Source organism: Coregonus clupeaformis, chromosome 31 (assembly GCF_020615455.1).
Source record: "Coregonus clupeaformis isolate EN_2021a chromosome 31, ASM2061545v1, whole genome shotgun sequence".
In the NCBI taxonomy this organism is placed as follows: Eukaryota; Metazoa; Chordata; class Actinopteri; order Salmoniformes; family Salmonidae; genus Coregonus; species Coregonus clupeaformis.
In genome coordinates, this window is record NC_059222.1 from 33,796,621 (window position 1) to 33,822,194 (window position 25,574).

The 25,574-nt window shown below is 42.6% G+C and overlaps 1 protein-coding gene across 1 annotated transcript in view; it reads left to right on the plus strand.

The window, feature by feature from the left end:
- LOC121547373 (glutamate dehydrogenase, mitochondrial-like) overlaps positions 1-25,574 on the plus strand; it is a 43,534-nt gene that overhangs the window by 16,413 nt on the left and 1,547 nt on the right. Inside the window, exons 7-10 of the mRNA XM_045209875.1 lie at positions 3,191-3,328; positions 3,492-3,629; positions 3,769-3,849; positions 4,063-4,186. Of these exons, the coding sequence (XP_045065810.1) occupies positions 3,191-3,328; positions 3,492-3,629; positions 3,769-3,849; positions 4,063-4,186 (481 nt within the window). The remainder of the gene's footprint in view (positions 1-3,190; positions 3,329-3,491; positions 3,630-3,768; positions 3,850-4,062; positions 4,187-25,574) is intronic.

Sequence of the window (25,574 nt, forward strand, 5' to 3'; positions counted from 1 at the left end):
AGAGATGAACGTACTATGGTGCGAAAAGTGCTTATCAATCCCAGAACAACAGCAAAGGACCTTGTGAAGATGCTGGAGGAAACAGGTACAAAAGTATCTATATCCACAGTAAAACGAGTCCTATATCGACATAACCTGAAAGGCCGCTCAGCAAGGAAGAAGCCACTGCTCCAAAACAGCCATAAAAAAGCCAGACTACGGTTTGCAACTGCACATGGGGACAAAGATCGTACTTTTTGGAGAAATGTCGTCTGGTCTGATGAAACAAAAAATATAACTGTTTGACCATCGTTATGTTTGGAGGAAAAAGGCGGGAGGGCTTGCAAGCCGAAGAATACCATCCCGTCCATGAAGCGTGGGGTGGCAGCATCATGCTGTGGGGGTGCTTTGCTGCAGGAGGGACTGGTGCACTTCGCAAAATAGATTGCATCATGAGGAAGGAAAATTATGTGGATATATTGAAGCAACATCTCAAGACATCAGTCAGGAAGTTAAAGCTTGGTCGCAAATGGGTCTTCCAAATGGACAATGACCCCAAGCATACTTCCAAAGTTGTGGCAAAATGGCTTAAGGACAACAAAGTCAAGGTATTGGAGTGGCCATCACAAAGCCCTGACCTCAATCCTATAGGACATTTGTGGGCAGAACTTAAAAAGCGTGTGCGAGCAAGGAGGCCTACAAACCTGACTCAGTTACACCAGCTCTGTCAGGAGGAATGGGCCAAAATTCACCCAACTTATTGTGGGAAGCCTGTGGAAGGCTACCCGAAACGTTTGACCCAAGTTAAACAATTTAAAGGCAATGCTACCAAATACTAATTGAGTGTATGTAAACTTCTGACCCACTGGGAATGTGATGAAATAAATAAAAGCTGAAATAAATAATTCTCTCTACTATTATTCTGACATTTCACATTCTTAAAATAAAGAGGTGATCCTAACTGACCTAAGACAGGGAATTTTTACTAGGATTAAATGTCTGGAATTGTGAAAAACTGAGTGTAAATGTATTTGGCTAAGGTGTATGTAAACTTCCGACTTCAGCTGTATATATACGACAATTGAATAGCGCAATATACCACATTACTTCTTACTACTTACACATTTCTTGTTTTAGAGACATTACAAACCATGCTCATCTGTTTTTGGTGTAATTATGGCAACAACAAAAATATTTGGCTGTTAAGAAACCTGAGTGGGTGGTAGATTTTTTTCATCTACCTGCCACAGTGGTTTGTGGACCATAACGTTACTTTCCCACCCTGAAGGTGAGGCATTGAAAGGTATTGAAAACGGGTGCTAATCATTTTGACCCCTATTTTTTTGTTGTTGAAAAATAGGATTACTTGTTAAACAAAATGTATTTCTCTGAGCAATTGTATTAGTATAAAATAATATAAGAAAAAATATATTTGCATATAAATATTTGTATTTATTTTATACAGTGTTTTTTGCTAATCTTTATCAATATTTTTGGATTTGACTGTACATACATACAGACGCAGACGCGCGCAGACACACACACACACACACACACACACACACACACACACACACACACACTTGCAGGCCCTCTGCCTTTATCAGCCTTTCGCTGTAATGAGCTGCGGAGGGTGTGCGACAAGGTATGTGTGTGTGTAGGTCACTCAGTGTAAGGGTGAATGTACTACAGATTAAGTTAGGATGAAAGTGAATGGCAACAGCAGTAGAGATCTGTTGATGTACTCGCATCTCGCCTTGGTGCCTGATGCACAGACTGACTGACTAAACAGAGAGAGGTTGGAGATGAGGAATGTCTGTTTGTGTGTAGGGGTTGCAGGGAGAGGGGTGAGGTGGAGAGAGCTCACCCTGGGCCCTGCCGATCTGCTGTGTGTGTGTTTAGGGATAATCGCTGTGTGATTAGATTTTCTTGGAGATTTAGTGAGTACGCAGATGTGTGATGTCATCATGTAGCTAGCAGATGACAGAGAGAGTTGAGGAAAGGAGAGGCCAGATTTCTGCTGCAACAGAGGAGGGGATAATGGAGAGATAAACGGAGGAGAGGATAATGGAGAGATAGACGGAGGAGAGGATAATGGAGAGAGACAGAGGAGAGGATAATGGAGAGATAGACGGAGGAGAGGATAATGGAGAGATAGATAGAGGAGAGGATAATGGAGAGAGACGGAGGAGAGGATAATGGAGAGATAGACAGAGGATAGGATAATGGAGAGATGGACGGAGGAGAGGATAATGGAGAGATGGACGGAGGAGAGGATAATGGAGAGATGGACGGAGGAGAGGATAATGGAGAGATGGACGGAGGAGAGGATAATGGAGAGATGGACGGAGGAGAGGATAATGGAGAGATGGACGGAGGAGAGGATAATGGAGAGATGGACGGAGGAGAGGATAATGGAGAGATGGACGGAGGAGAGGATAATGGAGAGATGGACGGAGGAGAGGATAATGGAGAGATGGACGGAGGAGAGGATAATGGAGAGATGGACGGAGGAGAGGATAATGGAGAGATGGACTGAGGAGAGGGTAATGGAGAGATGGACTGAGGAGAGGATAATGGAGAGATGGACTGAGGAGAGGATAATGGAGAGATGGACTGAGGAGAGGATAATGGAGAGATGGACTGAGGAGAGGATAATGGAGAGATGGACTGAGGAGAGGATAATGGAGAGATGGACTGAGGAGAGGATAATGGAGAGATGGACTGAGGAGAGGATAATGGAGAGATGGACGGAGGAGAGGATAATGGAGAGATAGACGGAGGAAAGGAGCTGATCTCTTAGTATTTATAGACGTCAGCCACTGATGCTCTGGACACGACTCAACTACAGTATCTATTGTGCAGGGCTTATAGCAGCGTTATATGTCTCAATACTCATCATAGTTAATGCCACATTTCCCAGTTGTACCAGGTTTGGATAATATTTTATATTACCTGCTTTCAATCCTCTCGCTCTGCTTATTTGCTGTTTCAGTTTATTAGCTGTATTATCTGTGGCTGTGGCTTCTGCAGTGACAGAGGGGTCCACATGGGGGCGCTAATGTCATGTGTCTGTAATGGAGCTGAGATCAGGCCTGGGGGGGTGTTTCTGCACATGTGGTGGTAGTGATGATGATGGTGGTGTGTGTGTGTGATGATGATGATGATAATAATAATAATCTTTCTCCCTCTCCGTTTCTGTCTTCATTAGGGCTTTGGTAATGTGGGCCTCCACTCCATGCGGTACCTCCACAGGTACGGTGCTAAGTGTGTGGGCATAGCTGAGTATGACGGCAGCATCTACAATCCAGAGGGCATTGACCCCAAGCAGCTGGAGGACTACAAACTGGTAGGAATATTCTCTTACTCTCCTGCATTCTCTCTCTCTCTTCTTCTTTCCGTCTACCCTCTTCCTCCCTCTCTTGCTCTGAATATGAGCTGGCCAAGAAAGGCTTCTTCTCTCTCTTGCTTTGTACTAACCTGTATCTGTACGTGTCTGTGTCTGTGCGCAGCAACACGGTACGATCGTAGGTTTCCCCGGGGCTCAGCCGTATAAGGGCAGCCTCCTGGAAGCGCCGTGTCACATCCTGATCCCTGCCGCCAGCGAGAAGCAGCTCACACGCAACAACGCCCACAGAATCAAGGCCAAGGTACTACAGTACAGACAACACCCCTATCTAAATGACACTACCCACAATACCCTATTTTCCTCTAAAGTTTAAACTACACTACCCACAGTCCTCTGCTCTAGCCAGTGTTGTTTTTTAAAATGTTTGTTGTTTCTTCCAGATCATTGCTGAGGGAGCCAACGGCCCCACCACACCCGATGCTGACAAGATCTTCCTGGAGAACAAAGTCATGGTCATCCCTGTAAGAACACACACACACACACACACAACGCACACATACACACTCACCCCGACATGCATAAAACACACATTTGCATGTTAAGGCCATCATGCACACATTCACAGTATCTACAGTTCTCTCATTAACCAATCAAGAAGCTGAAGACTCACTCAACAATCCCAGACAGAGATATTTAGCTGTTTACACTTCTGTGTGTGTTTCTCCCTCCCCAAGGACATGTACCTGAACGCCGGTGGTGTGACAGTGTCCTACTTTGAGTGGCTCAAGAACCTGAACCATGTCAGCTACGGACGTCTCACCTTCAAATATGAGAGAGACTCCAACTACCATCTTCTCAGTAAGTCCTGACCTCTTACATCTGACCCACAACCTCTCACCTTCAAATACAAGAGAGATTCCCACTACCAATGTATTCGGAAAGTATTCAGACCCCTTGACTTTTTCCACATTTTCTTACATTACAGCCTTATTTTCCTCATCAATTTACACACAATACGTCATTATGACAAGGCGAAAACAGGTTTTTAGAAATTTTTGCATATGTATTACAAATAAAAAACATACCTTTTCAGACCCTTTGCTTTGAGACTCGAAATTGAGCTAAGGTGCATCCTGTTTCCATTGATCATCCTTGAGATGTTTCTACAACTTGATTGGAGTCCACCTGTGGTAAATTCAATTGATTGGACATGATTTGGAAAGGCACACACCTGTCTATATGAGGTCCCACAGTTGACAATGCATGTCAGAGCAAAAACCAAGCCATGAGGTCGTAGAAATTGCTCGTAGAGCTCCGAGACAGGATTGTGTCAAGGCATAGATCTGGGGAAGGGTACGGAAAAATGTCTGAAGCATTGAAGGTCCCCAAGAACACAGTGGCCTCCATCATTCTTAAATGGAAGAAGTTTGGAACCACTAAGACTCTTCCTAGAGCTGGCCACCCAGCCAAACTGAACAATCGGGGGAGACGGGCCTTGGTCAGAGAGGTGACAGAGCTCCAGAGTACCTCTGTGGAGATGGGGGAACCTTCCAGAAGGACAACCATCTCTGCAGCACTCCACCAATCAGGCCTTTATGGTAGAGTGGCCAGACGGAATCCACTCCTCAGTAAAAGGCACATGACAGCCCACTTGGAGTTTGCCAAAAGGCACCTAAAGGACACTCAGACCATGAGAAACAAGATTCTCTGGGCTGATGAAACCAAGATTGAACTCTTTGGCCTGAATGCCAAGCATCACGTCAGGAGGAAACCTGGAACCATCCATATGGTGAAGCATGGTGGTGGCAGCATCATGCTGTGGGGATGTTTTTCAGCGGCAGGGACTGGGAGACTAGTCAGGATTGAGGGACTGATGAACGGAGCAAAGTACAGAGAGATCCTTGATGAAAACCTGCTCTAGAGCGCTCAGGACCTCAGACTGGGGCGAAGGTTCACCTTCCAACAGGACAACGACCCTAAGCACACAGCCAAGACAACGCAGGAGTGGCTTCTGGACAAGTCTCTGAATGTCCTTGAGTGGCCCAGCCAGAGCCCGGACTTGAACCCGATCGAACATCTCTGGAGAGACCTGAAAATAGCTGTGCAGCGACGCTTCCCATCCAACCTGACAGAGCTTGAGAGGATCTGCAGAGAAGAATGGGAGGAACTCCCCAAATACAGGTGTGCCAAGCTTGCAACGTCATACCCAAGAAGACACAAGGCTGTAATCGCTGCAATAGGTGCTTCAACCAAGTACTGAATAAAGGGTCCGTTTTTTATTTGTTATACATGTACCGTAATTTTCGGACTATAAGCCGCGCCTTTTTTCCAATTTTTCGACCCTGCGGCTTATATAACGGTGCGGCTAATCTATGGATTTTTACAGCTAACGGCCACTAGAAGACCTCCTAAATCTATGGATTTTACAGGTTACAGTCCACCAACTTTAACTCTATGGGCTCTATGACTGGTCCGCAACCCCCACCTTTAAGCGGCGGGCTCCAGCAGGAAAAGCTGGAGGCCGGAAAAGAGTGAGACAGGTAGCGCGCAAAAGTAAAAGTGGAACCGAGAGTGGTACGAGAGACAGAACGAGAGCAAGACAGTTTGTGCAAATGAAGTTTTCATGCACAAACCCTCATTATGGAAAACAAACGTAGAAATGCATATGATGCAGCTTTTAAGTTAAAGGCAGTCAATCTGGCTGTAAAAGAAGGAAATAGAGCTGCTGCACGTAGCCTTGGCATCAATGAGTCAATGGTGAGACGTTGGAGACGCCAGCGGGAAGAACTGTCTCAATGCAAAAAGTCAAAAAAAGCTTTCAGAGGTAATAAAAGCAGATGGCCCGAACTTGAAGACTTACTTGAAGATTGGGTGAACACACAGAGAGCAGACGGCCGAGGTGTTTCCACCGTGCAGATCCGACTGAAAGCTGAAACAGTCGCCACCGAAATGAAAATTTAAAATTTTAGAGGTGGACCATCCTGGTGTTTCAGATTTATGAGACGAAAGGGACTGTCCATCAGGGCGCGGACGACTGTGTGTCAGCAACTCCCTCCCGACTACCAGGAAAAAATAACAAACTTCCGCGAATTCACACAAAGAAAGATAGAGGAATATTCCATCGGACCGGACCAGATCATAAATATGGATGAAGTGCCTTTGACGTTTGACCTGCCTCTCACTAAGACTGTTAACAAGAAAGGTGAATCGTCCATCACGTTGAGAACCACTGGCCACGAGAGAACGAATTTCACTTGTGTTCTTGGCTGCACAGCATCTGGATTAAAGCTTCCGCCAATGGTGATTTTTAAGCGGATTACAATGCCAAAAGAAAAGATCCTGAACGGCATCTCCTTTAAAGTCAACAAGAAAGGGTGGATGATGGAAAGCGTAATGAATGAGTGGCTGAATGAGTGCTACGTCAAGCGCCCTGGAGGATTCTTTCGCCAAAAAAAAAGCATTGCTCGTTTTGGACAGCATGAGGGCCCATATAACGGATTATGTGAAAGCAGCCATCAAGAGCACAAACTCGATTCCAGCTGTGATTCCTGGGGGCACAACGAAGCATCTGCAGCCACTCGACATCAGTGTCAATCGTGCGTTCAAAGTGGCACTACGCGTTCAGTGGGAGGCGTGGATGACTAGCGGCGATAAATCATTCACCAAAACTGGTCGCATGCGAAAAGCAACTTTCGCTCAAGTTTGCGAGTGGATCCTGATAGCGTGGAGGAGTGACAAAACATCCACGATCATTAACGGGTTCCGAAAGGCTGGACTGCTGCGTGAAGAAGAGGAGGACGCCGCCACAGCTGAGGCCCTTCAGAGGCTGTTCGATTCTGACAGTGACGAAGAGGAGTTCGTTGGTTTTGAGAGCGACAACGAAGGAGAGAGGAGAGTGGCTGACGAAGCCACACTGAGCCTGTTCGTTTCCGACACTGAAGATGAGGACTTTGGTGGTTTTAGTACGCAGGAAGAAGACGGAGATGAGGATTAATGACTTGACTTTTCTGGTTACAGCCGTGTACTGCACCTTAGTCTAAAAGATGAAGACGAGGATTAATGACTTTTCTGGTAGGCTGATTACCGTGTATTTTAAGCAGCCGTGTTGCTGCAACTTTAGGCTTACGCGCTTACTGTCGTGTTACAGGCACTTTATTTTGCACTTTAAAAAAAACACATTTCATTTAGCCATTGATATTGCCTCGTCAAGCGCTGTAAGCTTTGTTTTTTGTTATGGTACTACTGTAGGCTATAATGTAGATAAATATTCAAAGATGTGCACACTTTTTCAAGGTTTTTCAAAAATAACCAAAGTTAAGTGGTTAAATGACTGTGACGCTATTAATTAATTTTGCTGGGGAACCCCTAGCATTCCCTCAAGGACCACTGGTTGAAAACCACTGCTGTAGATCACTGCCGTTTAAGTTTGAAAGTTGAAAAGTTTGTGTGTCTGAAACGCTATGTGATACAGTACAGTTTACACAGCACAGTATATGTTCTGTAGCTACTATTGCACTAAATGGTAACACTTGAATACGTTATGCAAATATGCAACTTGTTTGTTGAAATGTTAATAAATGGGAGCTTCCTCAAGCAGCCATCTCTTTCCCGACAATCCCCTCTGTGCACGAACCCTTACATATGGTAATTAAACATTAAAACACCTGCGGCTTATAGTCCAGTGCGGCTTATATATGTACACATCATTCAATTTAGCTGCTGCGGCTTATACTCCGGTGCGCCTTATAGTGCGGAAAATACGGTACAAAAATGTCTAAAACCAGTTTTTGCGTTTTCAGTATGGGGTATTGTGTGTAGATTGATGAGGGGGGGAAAAAACAGATTTAAATCAATTTTAGAATAAATCTGTAACGTAACAAAATGTGGAAAAAGTCAAGGGGTCTGAATACTTTCCGAATGCACTGTAAAGTATGTCCTGACTCCTGACACTTGTTAAATCAAACTTTATTCGAAATGCATTGAAAAAATCTTCATACATTTTAGAGCACACATTATGAAACAAAATAAAACACATATTGCTGGGGAAATTCAAAGGGACCACCACCTTTTGCTTTAAGCGCTTTATCGTTGGGGAAAGTGCTAAACTATAGCCAAAGCAAGATAATGATGATTGTGAGCACTTATGAATGCATTTTTCTTACAAGCTCAATAAAAAACACAAACATTAAAGGTAGAAGATACAACATTAAAATAAATACATTAAATAAGGTGAGAGGAACAGACCAAAGCAGGCTATAGAATAATTGTTCATAAAATGTTACATCCCGTAAAATAATGTTTCTCTTCTGATCTGCCCTGGAATGTTCAGTGCTACCCCTGACCTCCTTCCACCTCTTCCTTTATTTCCTCCTTTATTTCTTCCTCTTTTATGTGCTCGCTCTCTTTTTCCTCCTGCTCTCCTCTTTCCTCAATGCTTAGCTCTGATATATACTTCTCGAGACCATTGACACTTTCCTTCAGGGCTGGGAAATCTCGCGGGAATATCTTTAACGTCTCACTATTACCCTGCACCATGATTGTCCCAGTATTATACACATTTATAGTGCCTGCATTCGTTTTCAGTTGTTTGCCATCTTGAAGTTTTCCCCACTTTTTTCCCTCAGGATAGCGTTTTAGTATTTCCTCTTTCCATGTAGAACATTTTGTTGTATAGAAAATGAGGTCGCAAGGAGCCTTTTTGTCTTTCATCACGATATAAAGTCTCTGGATTTCTCTTCAAAAATTCTTTTTTGTATATATTCTTTTCGTCTTTATCTGTCATCCCCTCAGGGTAGTCGATGAGGGGGGGCAATATGTCCAGTTGTTCTGCCTCTGCCATTTCTAGGCCTGGCAACTCGATTTCCTTTGACTGTTTGTTTACTGCCACCTGTAATAAAGATGAATGTTAATGTATTTATTTACAAAAAAAGCACTGTCTAAATATTAGGAGCAGGACCCTATATTTCTTTAATCTGTACTCACTCTGGAGCTAATTATCCGCTTTCGGATCTCGTCTCTCTGTCCGTAGAAGATCTGTGTTCGTTCAGTTCTGAAGCCTTTTCCTCTTCCTTTAATGAGCCAACCTCGGTGTAGCAGGAGATACAGTACTGTGTCCTCTCTCTTGTAAATTGTCTCAGTTTTTTCAGAGTTGTAAGGACAACTGTAACTGGCGATATTTCTGCTGGTTACGCCCGTATATATAGTAGGTTAAGGTGACGTGCCAGATAGAAAGATCGATGGATAGCCTTTCTGACGTTGATGTCTCCACTGAAAGAAAACGATACTGATCTGAAATGTGGTATGGAAATGATGTAGTGTGTTGGGGAGTTTGATAACACATCCTTCCTTCCTCTCTCCACTACAGGGTGCTTCTGAGAAGGACATTGTTCACTCTGGTCTAGCCTACACCATGGAGAGATTTACATTTTACATTTACATTTACGTCATTTAGCAGACGCTCTTATCCAGAGCGACTTACATTATTAATTTTTTTCATACCCCCTGTGGGAATCGAACCCACAACCCTGGCGTTGCAAACGCCATGCTCTATCAACTGAGCTACATCCCTGCCGGCCATTCCCTCCCCTACCCTGTATATTGTGAAAGGAGCAGGTTGTAGCAGGAAGCTAGCTACGCTGAGAGAGATTTAAAACAACTCCCCCCCTTTCGTTGCTATCAGAGTTCCCTGTCTGCCTTTGTCTTGTTTGACCCTGGTGTTGCCATGGTTTCAGACCACAGCACTGAAGATGCCTTAGCTCTGACGGAGCTCTGTACTGAAGAGACGCACATACACCACTATACTGTACTTTAAAAAAAGGAAATAGATTTAAACTTTATACCAGGGAAAGGTGATATCATATACAGTATCTCACAAAAGTGAGTACACCCCTCACATTTTGTAAATATTTGAGTATATCTTTTCATGTGACAACACTGAAGAAATGACACTGGGCCCAAAGTGTCAATATTTTGTGTGGCCACCATCATTTTCCAGCACTGCCTTAACCCTCTTGGGCATGGAGTTCACCAGAGCTTCACAGGTTGCCACTGGAGTCCTCTTCCACTCCTCCATGACGACATCACGGAGCTGGTGGATGTTAGAGACCTTGCACTCTTCCACCTTCTGTTTGAGGATGCCCCACAGATGCTCAATAGGGTTTAGGTCTGGAGACATGCTTGGCCAGTCCATCACCTTTACCCTCAGCTTCTTTAGCAAGGCAGTGGTCGTCTTGGAGGTGTGTTTGGGGTCGTTATCATGTTGGAATACTGCCCTGCGGCCCAGTCTCCGAAGGGAGGGGATCATGCTCTGCTTCAGTATGTCACAGTACATGTTGGCATTCATGGTTCCCTCAATGAACTGTAGCTCCCCAGTGCCGGCAGCACTCATGCAGCCCCAGACCATGACGCTCCCACCACCATGCTTGACTGTAGGCAAGACACACTTGTCTTTGTACTCCTCACCTGGTTGCCGCCACACACGCTTGACACCATCTGAACCAAATAAGTTTATCTTGGTCTCATCAGACCACAGGACATGGTTCCAGTAATTCATGTCCTTAGTCTGCTTGTCTTCAGCAAACTGTTTGCGGGCTTTCTTGTGCATCATCTTTAGAAGAGGCTTCCTTCTGGGACTACAGCCATGCAGACCAATTTGATGCAGTGTGCAGCGTATGGTCTGAGCACTGACAGGCTGACCCCCCACCCCTTAAACCTCTGCAGCAATGCTGGCAGCACACATACGTCTATTTCCCAAAGACAACCTCTGGATATGATGCTGAGCACGTGCACTCAACTTCTTTGGTCGACCATGGCGAGGCCTGTTCTGAGTGGAACCTGTCCTGTTAAACCGCTGTATGGTCTTGGCCACCGTGCTGCAGCTCAGTTTCAGGGTCTTGGCAATCTTCTTATAGCCCAGGCCATCTTTGTCTTTTTCAGATCCTCAGAGTTCTTTGCCATGAGGTGCAATGTTGAACTTCCAGTGACCAGTATGAGGGAGTGTGAGAGCGATGACACCAAATTGTGTGAGAGCGATGACACCAAATTTAACACACCCGCTCCTCATTCACACCTGAGACCTTGTAACACTAACGAGTCACATGACACCGGGGAGGGAAAATGGCTAATTGGGCCCAATTTGGACATTTTCACTTAGGGGTGTACTCACTTTTGTTGCCGGCGGTTTAGACATGAATGGCTGTGTGTTGAGTTATTTTGAGGGGACAGCAAATTTACACTGTTATACAAGCTGTACACTCACTACTTTACATTGTAGCAAAGTGCCATTTCTTCAGTGTTGTCACATGAAAAGATATACTCAAATATTTACAAAAATGTGAGGGGTGTACTCACTTTTGTGAGATACTGTATGTTCCTCAGTTTTCCTCACAGAGGGGTTAGAGGTCAGGGCCCGTATCCACAAAGCATCTCAGAAAATGTCATAGGAATCCTGTTATAACCTGTTTTAAGACAACAACAAAACTCCCAGCTCAGAGTAGGTTTTAGGATGATGTTAAGACACTGGTCAGACAAACTCTGAGCCTGGAGTAAAATCAAGTTTATCATAGCTGGTAATCACGATAGTTTGAGGTACTGCAAAGGGAAGATAGTGATGACGCTCATTGCCATTGTTGTAAATGATGGGCAATAACCAATCAAGATGAGGCATTGGTAGCTGTGAACTCTAAATAGCACACGTACATCAAATGTTGTAATGGTAAAACGTTTGATATATTTTTCGCCTGACATGATCACTTTGCGTATTTTTTTATTATTTGCCTAATATGTTGGCATGCATAATCTTTCTTTTCAATCCAATTCTGATGGTTGTTAAAAGCTCAATTTTACCGTTATATCAACACACTCGTTGTCACTAGTTTAACAACTCTAAATCACTTTGGTACAGTAGGCATCAAGTCACTTGCCGATAATGTTGCATACAACGTTTGAAAGGTCTGTCATTTTCATTGAACACAATCAAAGTTTACATAACAGAGTGAAAACTAACGGACAACTAGTCAAAGCTCAAACCAAGTTTATTCACCCACTGGGACTAGGACTGACCCTTGATCCCCTCATCATACCATTTACAATGATGGATTTCTGTCTCAGTCCCTAAATGAGTCTGTAAGTATGCCTTCATCTGCTCATATGCCTCTTCTTCCCCCTGACGCTTGACTGTAAGAATAGTTTGGTTCCCATATTCACCCCTTACGATGTTGTCCAGAGTATAATTACCCCAACAAGCTATCTTTCCACAGGTTTGTGGTCTGCTGGTGTCTAAATCCTTCCCTGACCACTTCACTCCCTTAGTTGCTGTACTGAAGGGCATCACTGGTGAATAGAACCTTGTTTTACGCAATAGCACTTCCCCCACACCATCCTTTGCTGCTCTATCGTCAGCAACGGTTGTGTCAATGTTTTCAACCTCCTGAAATGTTTTTAGTTCTGGTAGCACTAGTCTGAAAGTTATCAACTGACCTTCAGCTGATTTAGAACCGTGGCACATTATGTCCATCTGAGGCAAAAAGAGAAATTCTAGTTTAGTTCTTTAGTCTCTGTCATTACGTTCCTTCTACACTCCTGTCTGTAATAAAACTACACCTAGTTCTGAACAGCCTACGTCCAATGTACTAGTCCTGTTATCAAGTGGCTCCACCCAGATCACCATACCTTTGTGATTAGTGACCTGTCTGGTATCAGTAGTGTTAGTACTGACTCTACCCCAATGCATTCTCATGTCAAATACATTTACACAGAAATCATTCCATCTAACCCATAACGCGTTAGTCACTGCTAGTCCACTTATATAAGTTATAAACATACTAAAACATGCTCAAGTCATTTAGTCAGTTTCCAACAATCCCTCATCTGGAACAATGATCACTCATGTTCCACGCCACCTAGAAAACATCAGCCGGTTAGAGGGGGTGAGGCTCACACTGTTCTCTGTCGAATTATCCCTTCCATGCAACTAGATACCATCTGGAGTCACTAGTCACTATCGCCATAACCTTGAGAGAGGACAGACCACAACAACAGTTTAAGGCATTTCTGATTCTGGAAATCCAGACAAACTATTCACCAATGACAAATTATTACATTCTCAATTTTCTTAATACCAACATTTCTAAGACAATTGTCAAAGAGCATAACAACACACTGTTGAAACCATTTTGCAAATTGGCTTATACTCCCTTATCATACTGGCGACCTCACCGCAGAGTTACGGGGTCAGGAAGTTAGGGAGAAATCCCGACCATACAGCAGACCCAATCTGGTGAGATTTGTATTGAAACAAAGACAACAGCAATACACTTCTTCATATTATACTTAAATCTCACCCAATGTCTCTATAATTTATAGTGAAGGTGATTAGGCCTCACCAGAAAGTCAGGACAAAGGTCATTGAACACCATTAAGTATTTTATTTCCCTGTACTTCAGACTACTTATTTTAAAACATTTCAAACATTTCGTTATTCTGCTTACCTGGTTTGCATTATGTTTTTCAGTACCTATCTTATTAGGAGAATTTGCATGGGTCCAACCAACATTCGAACAATAGATAGTTCAGAAAATGTCATTTGTGTGCCCTTTTTAAAGTGCATCCTTTCTAACCCATGAAGAACCTACTAAAACCAAATGAAAAGACCCCACACAATTAAATCAGACACAGTATTAACACCACTAACAAATATTCATAAATGGTGGGTTGCATGTGCTGTGTGTGTGGTAAAACGTAGGGCAAAAACAAACAAATGGCCAGGCCTTACTTAATTGGGAGTTCCCTTTACGGCCGGCTCCGGGTACCTTTATACTTTATAAAACTGCAGAATTTCCCTAACTGCTCTCCCAAGACAACAGCCTTGGGAAACATTTCAAAGAGAGAGATAAGGACACCCTATCCTCTCCTGGAAGAGAAAGTGTACATTTCGTTAGTATTCACTATGCTACATCTTAATCAGCAACACAAAGGTTTTAATTACAAACAAAACAAACATGATAAGTCCACTGTCCTCCCTCCAATCATTCATTGTTTGTTTTAATCCATCCCAATGTTTATGTAGCCTGTAATACCCTTAGACACGGCGGCATTCCTCTCGCCACCGAGTCTAACGATTTACTCCCGTATATGACTGGTCTCTCTTTTCCCCATGATTTTGCGTAAACACTACAACATTTTAAAAGGTCATTTTAGGTTTGGTAACCCCAATGCTGTCGCTTGACAGAATTTGCTTTTTCAAAACTCTACAAACAATTACTCACAATATTAACTCCACTCTAATTTCTCGTGACCCTCCTCCCTTTCGTCAATTCTATAAAGCTATTTGAGAATAAGACGGAATAAAGTGTCTCACGAGATTGAAAAACACCTAGGGTTTTCCTGAGTGTGTGAGGAGTGTTTGGTCGTGCCAAAGAACGCATTGTTCCTACTCGATCACGTGTAATGTGCTTTGTGCCTTTCTCATATGATGCTTTGTGACCCTGCTCTGCCAAATAGTTTATTAATGTGGTGAGGTCTGGCATATGAGTTTCTTTGTCTTTTGACACCAATAACAAATAATTTATATACTGTACCAACACAGCCCTCAAATTTACAGCCTTTTAGCGATTGTTTCAATGCGGCGTGATACGAAGTTGGACTATTTGTAAACCCCATTGGTGTCCTCACCCCTGTATACTGCTCCCCCTGGCAAGAAAACCCAAACCAGTGTCGTGACTACTCAGCCACCGGCACTGACCAAAATCTATTTTTCATGTCAAGCACACTGTACCATTCTGAGTCTGAGGGAATAGATGCCAAAAGGTCTGCCAAATCCGCTACCACTGGTGTGATTTTCACTGCATGTTCGTTTATGCCGTGGAAATCCACTGTAATACGCCATTTCAGTCCCTTTTTCATTGGGAAAATGAACAAAGAGGAGTTCGTTGGTTTTGAGAGCGACAACGAAGGAGAGAGGAGAGTGGCTGACGAAGCCACACTGAGCCTGTTCGTTTCCGACACTGAAGATGAGGACTTTGGTGGTTTTAGTACGCAGGAAGAAGACGGAGATGAGGATTAATGACTTGACTTTTCTGGTTACAGCCGTGTACTGCACCTTAGTCTAAAAGATGAAGACGAGGATTAATGACTTTTCTGGTAGGCTGATTACCGTGTATTTTAAGCAGCCGTGTTGCTGCAACTTTAGGCTTACGCGCTTACTGTCGTGTTACAGGCACTTTATTTTGCACTTTAAAAAAAACACATTTCATTTAGCCATTGATATTGCCTCGTCAAGCGCTGTAAGCTTTGTTTTTGTTATGGTACTACTGTAGGCTATAATGTAGATAAATATTCAAAGATGTGCACACTTTTTCAAGGTTTTTCAAAAATAACCAAAGTTAAGTGGTTAAATGACTGTGACGCTATTAATTAATTTTGCTGGGGAACCCCTAGCATTCCCTCAAGGACCACTGGTTGAAAACCACTGCTGTAGATCACTGCCGTTTAAGTTTGAAAGTTGAAAAGTTTGTGTGTCTGAAACGCTATGTGATACAGTACAGTTTACACAGCACAGTATATGTTCTGTAGCTACTATTGCACTAAATGGTAACACTTGAATACGTTATGCAAATATGCAACTTGTTTGTTGAAATGTTAATAAATGGGAGCTTCCTCAAGCAGCCATCTCTTTCCCGACAATCCCCTCTGTGCACGAACCCTTACATATGGTAATTAAACATTAAAACACCTGCGGCTTATAGTCCAGTGCGGCTTATATATGTACACATCATTCAATTTAGCTGCTGCGGCTTATACTCCGGTGCGCCTTATAGTGCGGAAAATACGGTACAAAAATGTCTAAAAACCAGTTTTTGCGTTTTCAGTATGGGGTATTGTGTGTAGATTGATGAGGGGGAAAAAAACAGATTTAAATCAATTTTAGAATAAATCTGTAACGTAACAAAATGTGGAAAAAGTCAAGGGGTCTGAATACTTTCCGAATGCACTGTAAAGTATGTCCTGACTCCTGACACTTGTTAAATCAAACTTTATTCGAAATGCATTGAAAAAATCTTCATACATTTTAGAGCACACATTATGAAACAAAATAAAACACATATTGCTGGGGAAATTCAAAGGGACCACCACCTTTTGCTTTAAGCGCTTTATCGTTGGGAAAGTGCTAAACTATAGCCAAAGCAAGATAATGATGATTGTGAGCACTTATGAATGCATTTTTCTTACAAGCTCAATAAAAAACACAAACATTAAAGGTAGAAGATACAACATTAAAATAAATACATTAAATAAGGTGAGAGGAACAGACCAAAGCAGGCTATAGAATAATTGTTCATAAAATGTTACATCCCGTAAAATAATGTTTCTCTTCTGATCTGCCCTGGAATGTTCAGTGCTACCCCTGACCTCCTTCCACCTCTTCCTTTATTTCCTCCTTTATTTCTTCCTCTTTTATGTGCTCGCTCTCTTTTTCCTCCTGCTCTCCTCTTTCCTCAATGCTTAGCTCTGATATATACTTCTCGAGACCATTGACACTTTCCTTCAGGGCTGGGAAATCTCGCGGGAATATCTTTAACGTCTCACTATTACCCTGCACCATGATTGTCCCAGTATTATACACATTTATAGTGCCTGCATTCGTTTTCAGTTGTTTGCCATCTTGAAGTTTTCCCCCACTTTTTTCCCTCAGGATAGCGTTTTAGTATTTCCTCTTTCCATGTAGAACATTTTGTTGTATAGAAAATGAGGTCGCAAGGAGCCTTTTTGTCTTTCATCACGATATAAAGTCTCTGGATTTCTCTTCAAAAATTCTTTTTGTATATATTCTTTCGTCTTTATCTGTCATCCCCTCAGGGTAGTCGATGAGGGGGGGCAATATGTCCAGTTGTTCTGCCTCTGCCATTTCTAGGCCTGGCAACTCGATTTCCTTTGACTGTTTGTTTACTGCCACCTGTAATAAAGATGAATGTTAATGTATTTATTTACAAAAAAAGCACTGTCTAAATATTAGGAGCAGGACCCTATATTTCTTTAATCTGTACTCACTCTGGAGCTAATTATCCGCTTTCGGATCTCGTCTCTCTGTCCGTAGAAGATCTGTGTTCGTTCAGTTCTGAAGCCTTTTCCTCTTCCTTTAATGAGCCAACCTCGGTGTAGCAGGAGATACAGTACTGTGTCCTCTCTCTTGTAAATTGTCTCAGTTTTTTCAGAGTTGTAAGGACAACTGTAACTGGCGATATTTCTGCTGGTTACGCCCGTATATATAGTAGGTTAAGGTGACGTGCCAGATAGAAAGATCGATGGATAGCCTTTCTGACGTTGATGTCTCCACTGAAAGAAAACGATACTGATCTGAAATGTGGTATGGAAATGATGTAGTGTGTTGGGAGTTTGATAACACATCCTTCCTTCCTCTCTCCACTACAGGGTGCTTCTGAGAAGGACATTGTTCACTCTGGTCTAGCCTACACCATGGAGAGATTTACATTTTACATTTACATTTACGTCATTTAGCAGACGCTCTTATCCAGAGCGACTTACATTATTAATTTTTTTCATACCCCCTGTGGGAATCGAACCCACAACCCTGGCGTTGCAAACGCCATGCTCTATCAACTGAGCTACATCCCTGCCGGCCATTCCTCCCCCTACCCTGTATATTGTGAAAGGAGCAGGGTGTAGCAGGAAGCTAGCTACGCTGAGAGAGATTTAAAACAACTCCCCCCCTTTCGTTGCTATCAGAGTTCCCTGTCTGCCTTTGTCTTGTTTGACCCTGGTGTTGCCATGGTTTCAGACCACAGCACTGAAGATGCCTTAGCTCTGACGGAGCTCTGTACTGAAGAGACGCACATACACCACTATACTGTACTTTAAAAAAAGGAAATAGATTTAAACTTTATACCAGGGAAAGGTGATATCATATACAGTATCTCACAAAAGTGAGTACACCCCTCACATTTTTGTAAATATTTGAGTATATCTTTTCATGTGACAACACTGAAGAAATGACACTGGGCCCAAAGTGTCAATATTTTGTGTGGCCACCATCATTTTCCAGCACTGCCTTAACCCTCTTGGGCATGGAGTTCACCAGAGCTTCACAGGTTGCCACTGGAGTCCTCTTCCACTCCTCCATGACGACATCACGGAGCTGGTGGATGTTAGAGACCTTGCACTCTTCCACCTTCTGTTTGAGGATGCCCCACAGATGCTCAATAGGGTTTAGGTCTGGAGACATGCTTGGCCAGTCCATCACCTTTACCCTCAGCTTCTTTAGCAAGGCAGTGGTCGTCTTGGAGGTGTGTTTGGGGTCGTTATCATGTTGGAATACTGCCCTGCGGCCCAGTCTCCGAAGGGAGGGGATCATGCTCTGCTTCAGTATGTCACAGTACATGTTGGCATTCATGGTTCCCTCAATGAACTGTAGCTCCCCAGTGCCGGCAGCACTCATGCAGCCCCAGACCATGACGCTCCCACCACCATGCTTGACTGTAGGCAAGACACACTTGTCTTTGTACTCCTCACCTGGTTGCCGCCACACACGCTTGACACCATCTGAACCAAATAAGTTTATCTTGGTCTCATCAGACCACAGGACATGGTTCCAGTAATTCATGTCCTTAGTCTGCTTGTCTTCAGCAAACTGTTTGCGGGCTTTCTTGTGCATCATCTTTAGAAGAGGCTTCCTTCTGGGACTACAGCCATGCAGACCAATTTGATGCAGTGTGCAGCGTATGGTCTGAGCACTGACAGGCTGACCCCCCACCCCTTAAACCTCTGCAGCAATGCTGGCAGCACACATACGTCTATTTCCCAAAGACAACCTCTGGATATGATGCTGAGCACGTGCACTCAACTTCTTTGGTCGACCATGGCGAGGCCTGTTCTGAGTGGAACCTGTCCTGTTAAACCGCTGTATGGTCTTGGCCACCGTGCTGCAGCTCAGTTTCAGGGTCTTGGCAATCTTCTTATAGCCCAGGCCATCTTTGTCTTTTTCAGATCCTCAGAGAGTTCTTTGCCATGAGGTGCAATGTTGAACTTCCAGTGACCAGTATGAGGGAGTGTGAGAGCGATGACACCAAATTGTGTGAGAGCGATGACACCAAATTTAACACACCCGCTCCTCATTCACACCTGAGACCTTGTAACACTAACGAGTCACATGACACCGGGGAGGGAAAATGGCTAATTGGGCCCAATTTGGACATTTTCACTTAGGGGTGTACTCACTTTTGTTGCCGGCGGTTTAGACATGAATGGCTGTGTGTTGAGTTATTTTGAGGGGACAGCAAATTTACACTGTTATACAAGCTGTACACTCACTACTTTACATTGTAGCAAAGTGCCATTTCTTCAGTGTTGTCACATGAAAAGATATACTCAAATATTTACAAAAATGTGAGGGGTGTACTCACTTTTGTGAGATACTGTATGTTCCTCAGTTTTCCTCACAGAGGGGTTAGAGGTCAGGGCCCGTATCCACAAAGCATCTCAGAAAATGTCATAGGAATCCTGTTATAACCTGTTTTAAGACAACAACAAAACTCCCAGCTCAGAGTAGGTTTTAGGATGATGTTAAGACACTGGTCAGACAAACTCTGAGCCTGGAGTAAAATCAAGTTTATCATAGCTGGTAATCACGATAGTTTGAGGTACTGCAAAGGGAAGATAGTGATGACGCTCATTGCCATTGTTGTAAATGATGGGCAATAACCAATCAAGATGAGGCATTGGTAGCTGTGAACTCTAAATAGCACACGTACATCAAATGTTGTAATGGTAAAACGTTTGATATATTTTTTCACCTGACATGATCACTTTGCGTATTTTTTTATTATTTGCCTAATATGTTGGCATGCATAATCTTTCTTTTCAATCCAATTCTGATGGTTGTTAAAAGCTCAATTTTACCGTTATATCAACACACTCGTTGTCACTAGTTTAACAACTCTAAATCACTTTGGTACAGTAGGCATCAAGTCACTTGCCGATAATGTTGCATACAACGTTTGAAAGGTCTGTCATTTTCATTGAACACAATCAAAGTTTACATAACAGAGTGAAAACTAACGGACAACTAGTCAAAGCTCAAACCAAGTTTATTCACCCACTGGGACTAGGACTGACCCTTGATCCCCTCATCATACCATTTACAATGATGGATTTCTGTCTCAGTCCCTAAATGAGTCTGTAAGTATGCCTTCATCTGCTCATATGCCTCTTCTTCCCCTGACGCTTGACTGTAAGAATAGTTTGGTTCCCATATTCACCCCTTACGATGTTGTCCAGAGTATAATTACCCCAACAAGCTATCTTTCCACAGGTTTGTGGTCTGCTGGTGTCTAAATCCTTCCCTGACCACTTCACTCCCTTAGTTGCTGTACTGAAGGGCATCACTGGTGAATAGAACCTTGTTTTACGCAATAGCACTTCCCCCACACCATCCTTTGCTGCTCTATCGTCAGCAACGGTTGTGTCAATGTTTTCAACCTCCTGAAATGTTTTTAGTTCTGGTAGCACTAGTCTGAAAGTTATCAACTGACCTTCAGCTGATTTAGAACCGTGGCACATTATGTCCATCTGAGGCAAAAGAGAAATTCTAGTTTAGTTCTTTAGTCTCTGTCATTACGTTCCTTCTACACTCCTGTCTGTAATAAAACTACACCTAGTTCTGAACAGCCTACGTCCAATGTACTAGTCCTGTTATCAAGTGGCTCCACCCAGATCACCATACCTTTGTGATTAGTGACCTGTCTGGTATCAGTAGTGTTAGTACTGACTCTACCCCAATGCATTCTCATGTCAAATACATTTACACAGAAATCATTCCATCTAACCCATAACGCGTTAGTCACTGCTAGTCCACTTATATAAGTTATAAACATACTAAAACATGCTCAAGTCATTTAGTCAGTTTCCAACAATCCCTCATCTGGAACAATGATCACTCATGTTCCACGCCACCTAGAAAACATCAGCCGGTTAGAGGGGGTGAGGCTCACACTGTTCTCTGTCGAATTATCCCTTCCATGCAACTAGATACCATCTGGAGTCACTAGTCACTATCGCCATAACCTTGAGAGAGGACAGACCACAACAACAGTTTAAGGCATTTCTGATTCTGGAAATCCAGACAAACTATTCACCAATGACAAATTATTACATTCTCAATTTTCTTAATACCAACATTTCTAAGACAATTGTCAAAGAGCATAACAACACACTGTTGAAACCATTTTGCAAATTGGCTTATACTCCCTTATCATACTGGCGACCTCACCGCAGAGTTACGGGGTCAGGAAGTTAGGGAGAAATCCCGACCATACAGCAGACCCAATCTGGTGAGATTTGTATTGAAACAAAGACAACAGCAATACACTTCTTCATATTATACTTAAATCTCACCCAATGTCTCTATAATTTATAGTGAAGGTGATTAGGCCTCACCAGAAAGTCAGGACAAAGGTCATTGAACACCATTAAGTATTTTATTTCCCTGTACTTCAGACTACTTATTTTAAAACATTTCAAACATTTCCGTTATTCTGCTTACCTGGTTTGCATTATGTTTTTCAGTACCTATCTTATTAGGAGAATTTGCATGGGTCCAACCAACATTCGAACAATAGATAGTTCAGAAAATGTCATTTGTGTGCCCTTTTTAAAGTGCATCCTTTCTAACCCATGAAGAACCTACTAAAACCAAATGAAAAGACCCCACACAATTAAATCAGACACAGTATTAACACCACTAACAAATATTCATAAATGGTGGGTTGCATGTGCTGTGTGTGTGGTAAAACGTAGGGCAAAAACAAACAAATGGCCAGGCCTTACTTAATTGGGAGTTCCCTTTACGGCCGGCTCCGGGTACCTTTATACTTTATAAAACTGCAGAATTTCCCTAACTGCTCTCCCAAGACAACAGCCTTGGGAAACATTTCAAAGAGAGAGATAAGGACACCCTATCCTCTCCTGGAAGAGAAAGTGTACATTTCGTTAGTATTCACTATGCTACATCTTAATCAGCAACACAAAGGTTTTAATTACAAACAAAACAAACATGATAAGTCCACTGTCCTCCCTCCAATCATTCATTGTTTGTTTTAATCCATCCCAATGTTTATGTAGCCTGTAATACCCTTAGACACGGCGGCATTCCTCTCGCCACCGAGTCTAACGATTTACTCCCGTATATGACTGGTCTCTCTTTTCCCCATGATTTTGCGTAAACACTACAACATTTTAAAAGGTCATTTTAGGTTTGGTAACCCCAATGCTGTCGCTTGACAGAATTTTTTTTTCAAAATCTACAAACAATTACTCACAATATTAACTCCACTCTAATTTCTCGTGACCCTCCTCCCTTTCGTCAATTCTATAAAGCTATTTGAGAATAAGACGGAATAAAGTGTCTCACGAGATTGAAAAACACCTAGGGTTTTCCTGAGTGTGTGAGGAGTGTTTGGTCGTGCCAAAGAACGCATTGTTCCTACTCGATCACGTGTAATGTGCTTTGTGCCTTTCTCATATGATGCTTTGTGACCCTGCTCTGCCAAATAGTTTATTAATGTGGTGAGGTCTGGCATATGAGTTTCTTTGTCTTTTGACACCAATAACAAATAATTTATATACTGTACCAACACAGCCCTCAAATTTACAGCCTTTTAGCGATTGTTTCAATGCGGCGTGATACGAAGTTGGACTATTTGTAAACCCCATTGGTGTCCTCACCCCTGTATACTGCTCCCCCTGGCAAGAAAACCCAAACCAGTGTCGTGACTACTCAGCCACCGGCACTGACCAAAATCTATTTTTCATGTCAAGCACACTGTACCATTCTGAGTCTGAGGGAATAGATGCCAAAAGGTCTGCCAAATCCGCTACCACTGGTGTGATTTTCACTGCATGTTCGTTATGCCGTGGAAATCCACTGTAATACGCCATTTCAGTCCCTTTTTCATTGGGAAAATGAACAAAGAGGAGTTCGTTGGTTTTGAGAGCGACAACGAAGGAGAGAGGAGAGTGGCTGACGGAGCCACACTGAGCCTGTTCGTTTCCGACACTGAAGATGAGGACTTTGGTGGTTTTAGTACGCAGGAAGAAGACGGAGATGAGGATTAATGACTTGACTTTTCTGGTTACAGCCGTGTACTGCACCTTAGTCTAAAAGATGAAGACGAGGATTAATGACTTTTCTGGTAGGCTGATTACCGTGTATTTTAAGCAGCCGTGTTGCTGCAACTTTAGGCTTACGCGCTTACTGTCGTGTTACAGGCACTTTATTTTGCACTTTAAAAAAAACACATTTCATTTAGCCATTGATATTGCCTCGTCAAGCGCTGTAAGCTTTGTTTTTTGTTATGGTACTACTGTAGGCTATAATGTAGATAAATATTCAAAGATGTGCACACTTTTTCAAGGTTTTTCAAAAATAACCAAAGTTAAGTGGTTAAATGACTGTGACGCTATTAATTAATTTTGCTGGGGAACCCCTAGCATTCCCTCAAGGACCACTGGTTGAAAACCACTGCTGTAGATCACTGCCGTTTAAGTTTGAAAGTTGAAAAGTTTGTGTGTCTGAAACGCTATGTGATACAGTACAGTTTACACAGCACAGTATATGTTCTGTAGCTACTATTGCACTAAATGGTAACACTTGAATACGTTATGCAAATATGCAACTTGTTTGTTGAAATGTTAATAAATGGGAGCTTCCTCAAGCAGCCATCTCTTTCCCGACAATCCCCTCTGTGCACGAACCCTTACATATGGTAATTAAACATTAAAACACCTGCGGCTTATAGTCCAGTGCGGCTTATATATGTACACATCATTCAATTTAGCTGCTGCGGCTTATACTCCGGTGCGCCTTATAGTGCGGAAAATACGGTACAAAAATGTCTAAAAACCAGTTTTTGCGTTTTCAGTATGGGGTATTGTGTGTAGATTGATGAGGGGGAAAAAAACAGATTTAAATCAATTTTAGAATAAATCTGTAACGTAACAAAATGTGGAAAAAGTCAAGGGGTCTGAATACTTTCCGAATGCACTGTAAAGTATGTCCTGACTCCTGACACTTGTTAAATCAAACTTTATTCGAAATGCATTGAAAAAATCTTCATACATTTTAGAGCACACATTATGAAACAAAATAAAACACATATTGCTGGGGAAATTCAAAGGGACCACCACCTTTTGCTTTAAGCGCTTTATCGTTGGGAAAGTGCTAAACTATAGCCAAAGCAAGATAATGATGATTGTGAGCACTTATGAATGCATTTTTCTTACAAGCTCAATAAAAAACACAAACATTAAAGGTAGAAGATACAACATTAAAATAAATACATTAAATAAGGTGAGAGGAACAGACCAAAGCAGGCTATAGAATAATTGTTCATAAAATGTTACATCCCGTGAAATAATGTTTCTCTTCTGATCTGCCCTGGAATGTTCAGTGCTACCCTGACCTCCTTCCACCTCTTCCTTTATTTCCTCCTTTATTTCTTCCTCTTTTATGTGCTCGCTCTCTTTTTCCTCCTGCTCTCCTCTTTCCTCAATGCTTAGCTCTGATATATACTTCTCGAGACCATTGACACTTTCCTTCAGGGCTGGGAAATCTCGCGGGAATATCTTTAACGTCTCACTATTACCCTGCACCATGATTGTCCCAGTATTATACACATTTATAGTGCCTGCATTCGTTTTCAGTTGTTTGCCATCTTGAAGTTTTCCCCCACTTTTTCCCTCAGGATAGCGTTTTAGTATTTCCTCTTTCCATGTAGAACATTTTGTTGTATAGAAAATGAGGTCGCAAGGAGCCTTTTTGTCTTTCATCACGATATAAAGTCTCTGGATTTCTCTTCAAAAATTCTTTTTTGTATATATTCTTTTCGTCTTTATCTGTCATCCCCTCAGGGTAGTCGATGAGGGGGGGCAATATGTCCAGTTGTTCTGCCTCTGCCATTTCTAGGCCTGGCAACTCGATTTCCTTTGACTGTTTGTTTACTGCCACCTGTAATAAAGATGAATGTTAATGTATTTATTTACAAAAAAAGCACTGTCTAAATATTAGGAGCAGGACCCTATATTTCTTTAATCTGTACTCACTCTGGAGCTAATTATCCGCTTTGGATCTCGTCTCTCTGTCCGTAGAAGATCTGTGTTCGTTCAGTTCTGAAGCCTTTTCCTCTTCCTTTAATGAGCCAACCTCGGTGTAGCAGGAGATACAGTACTGTGTCCTCTC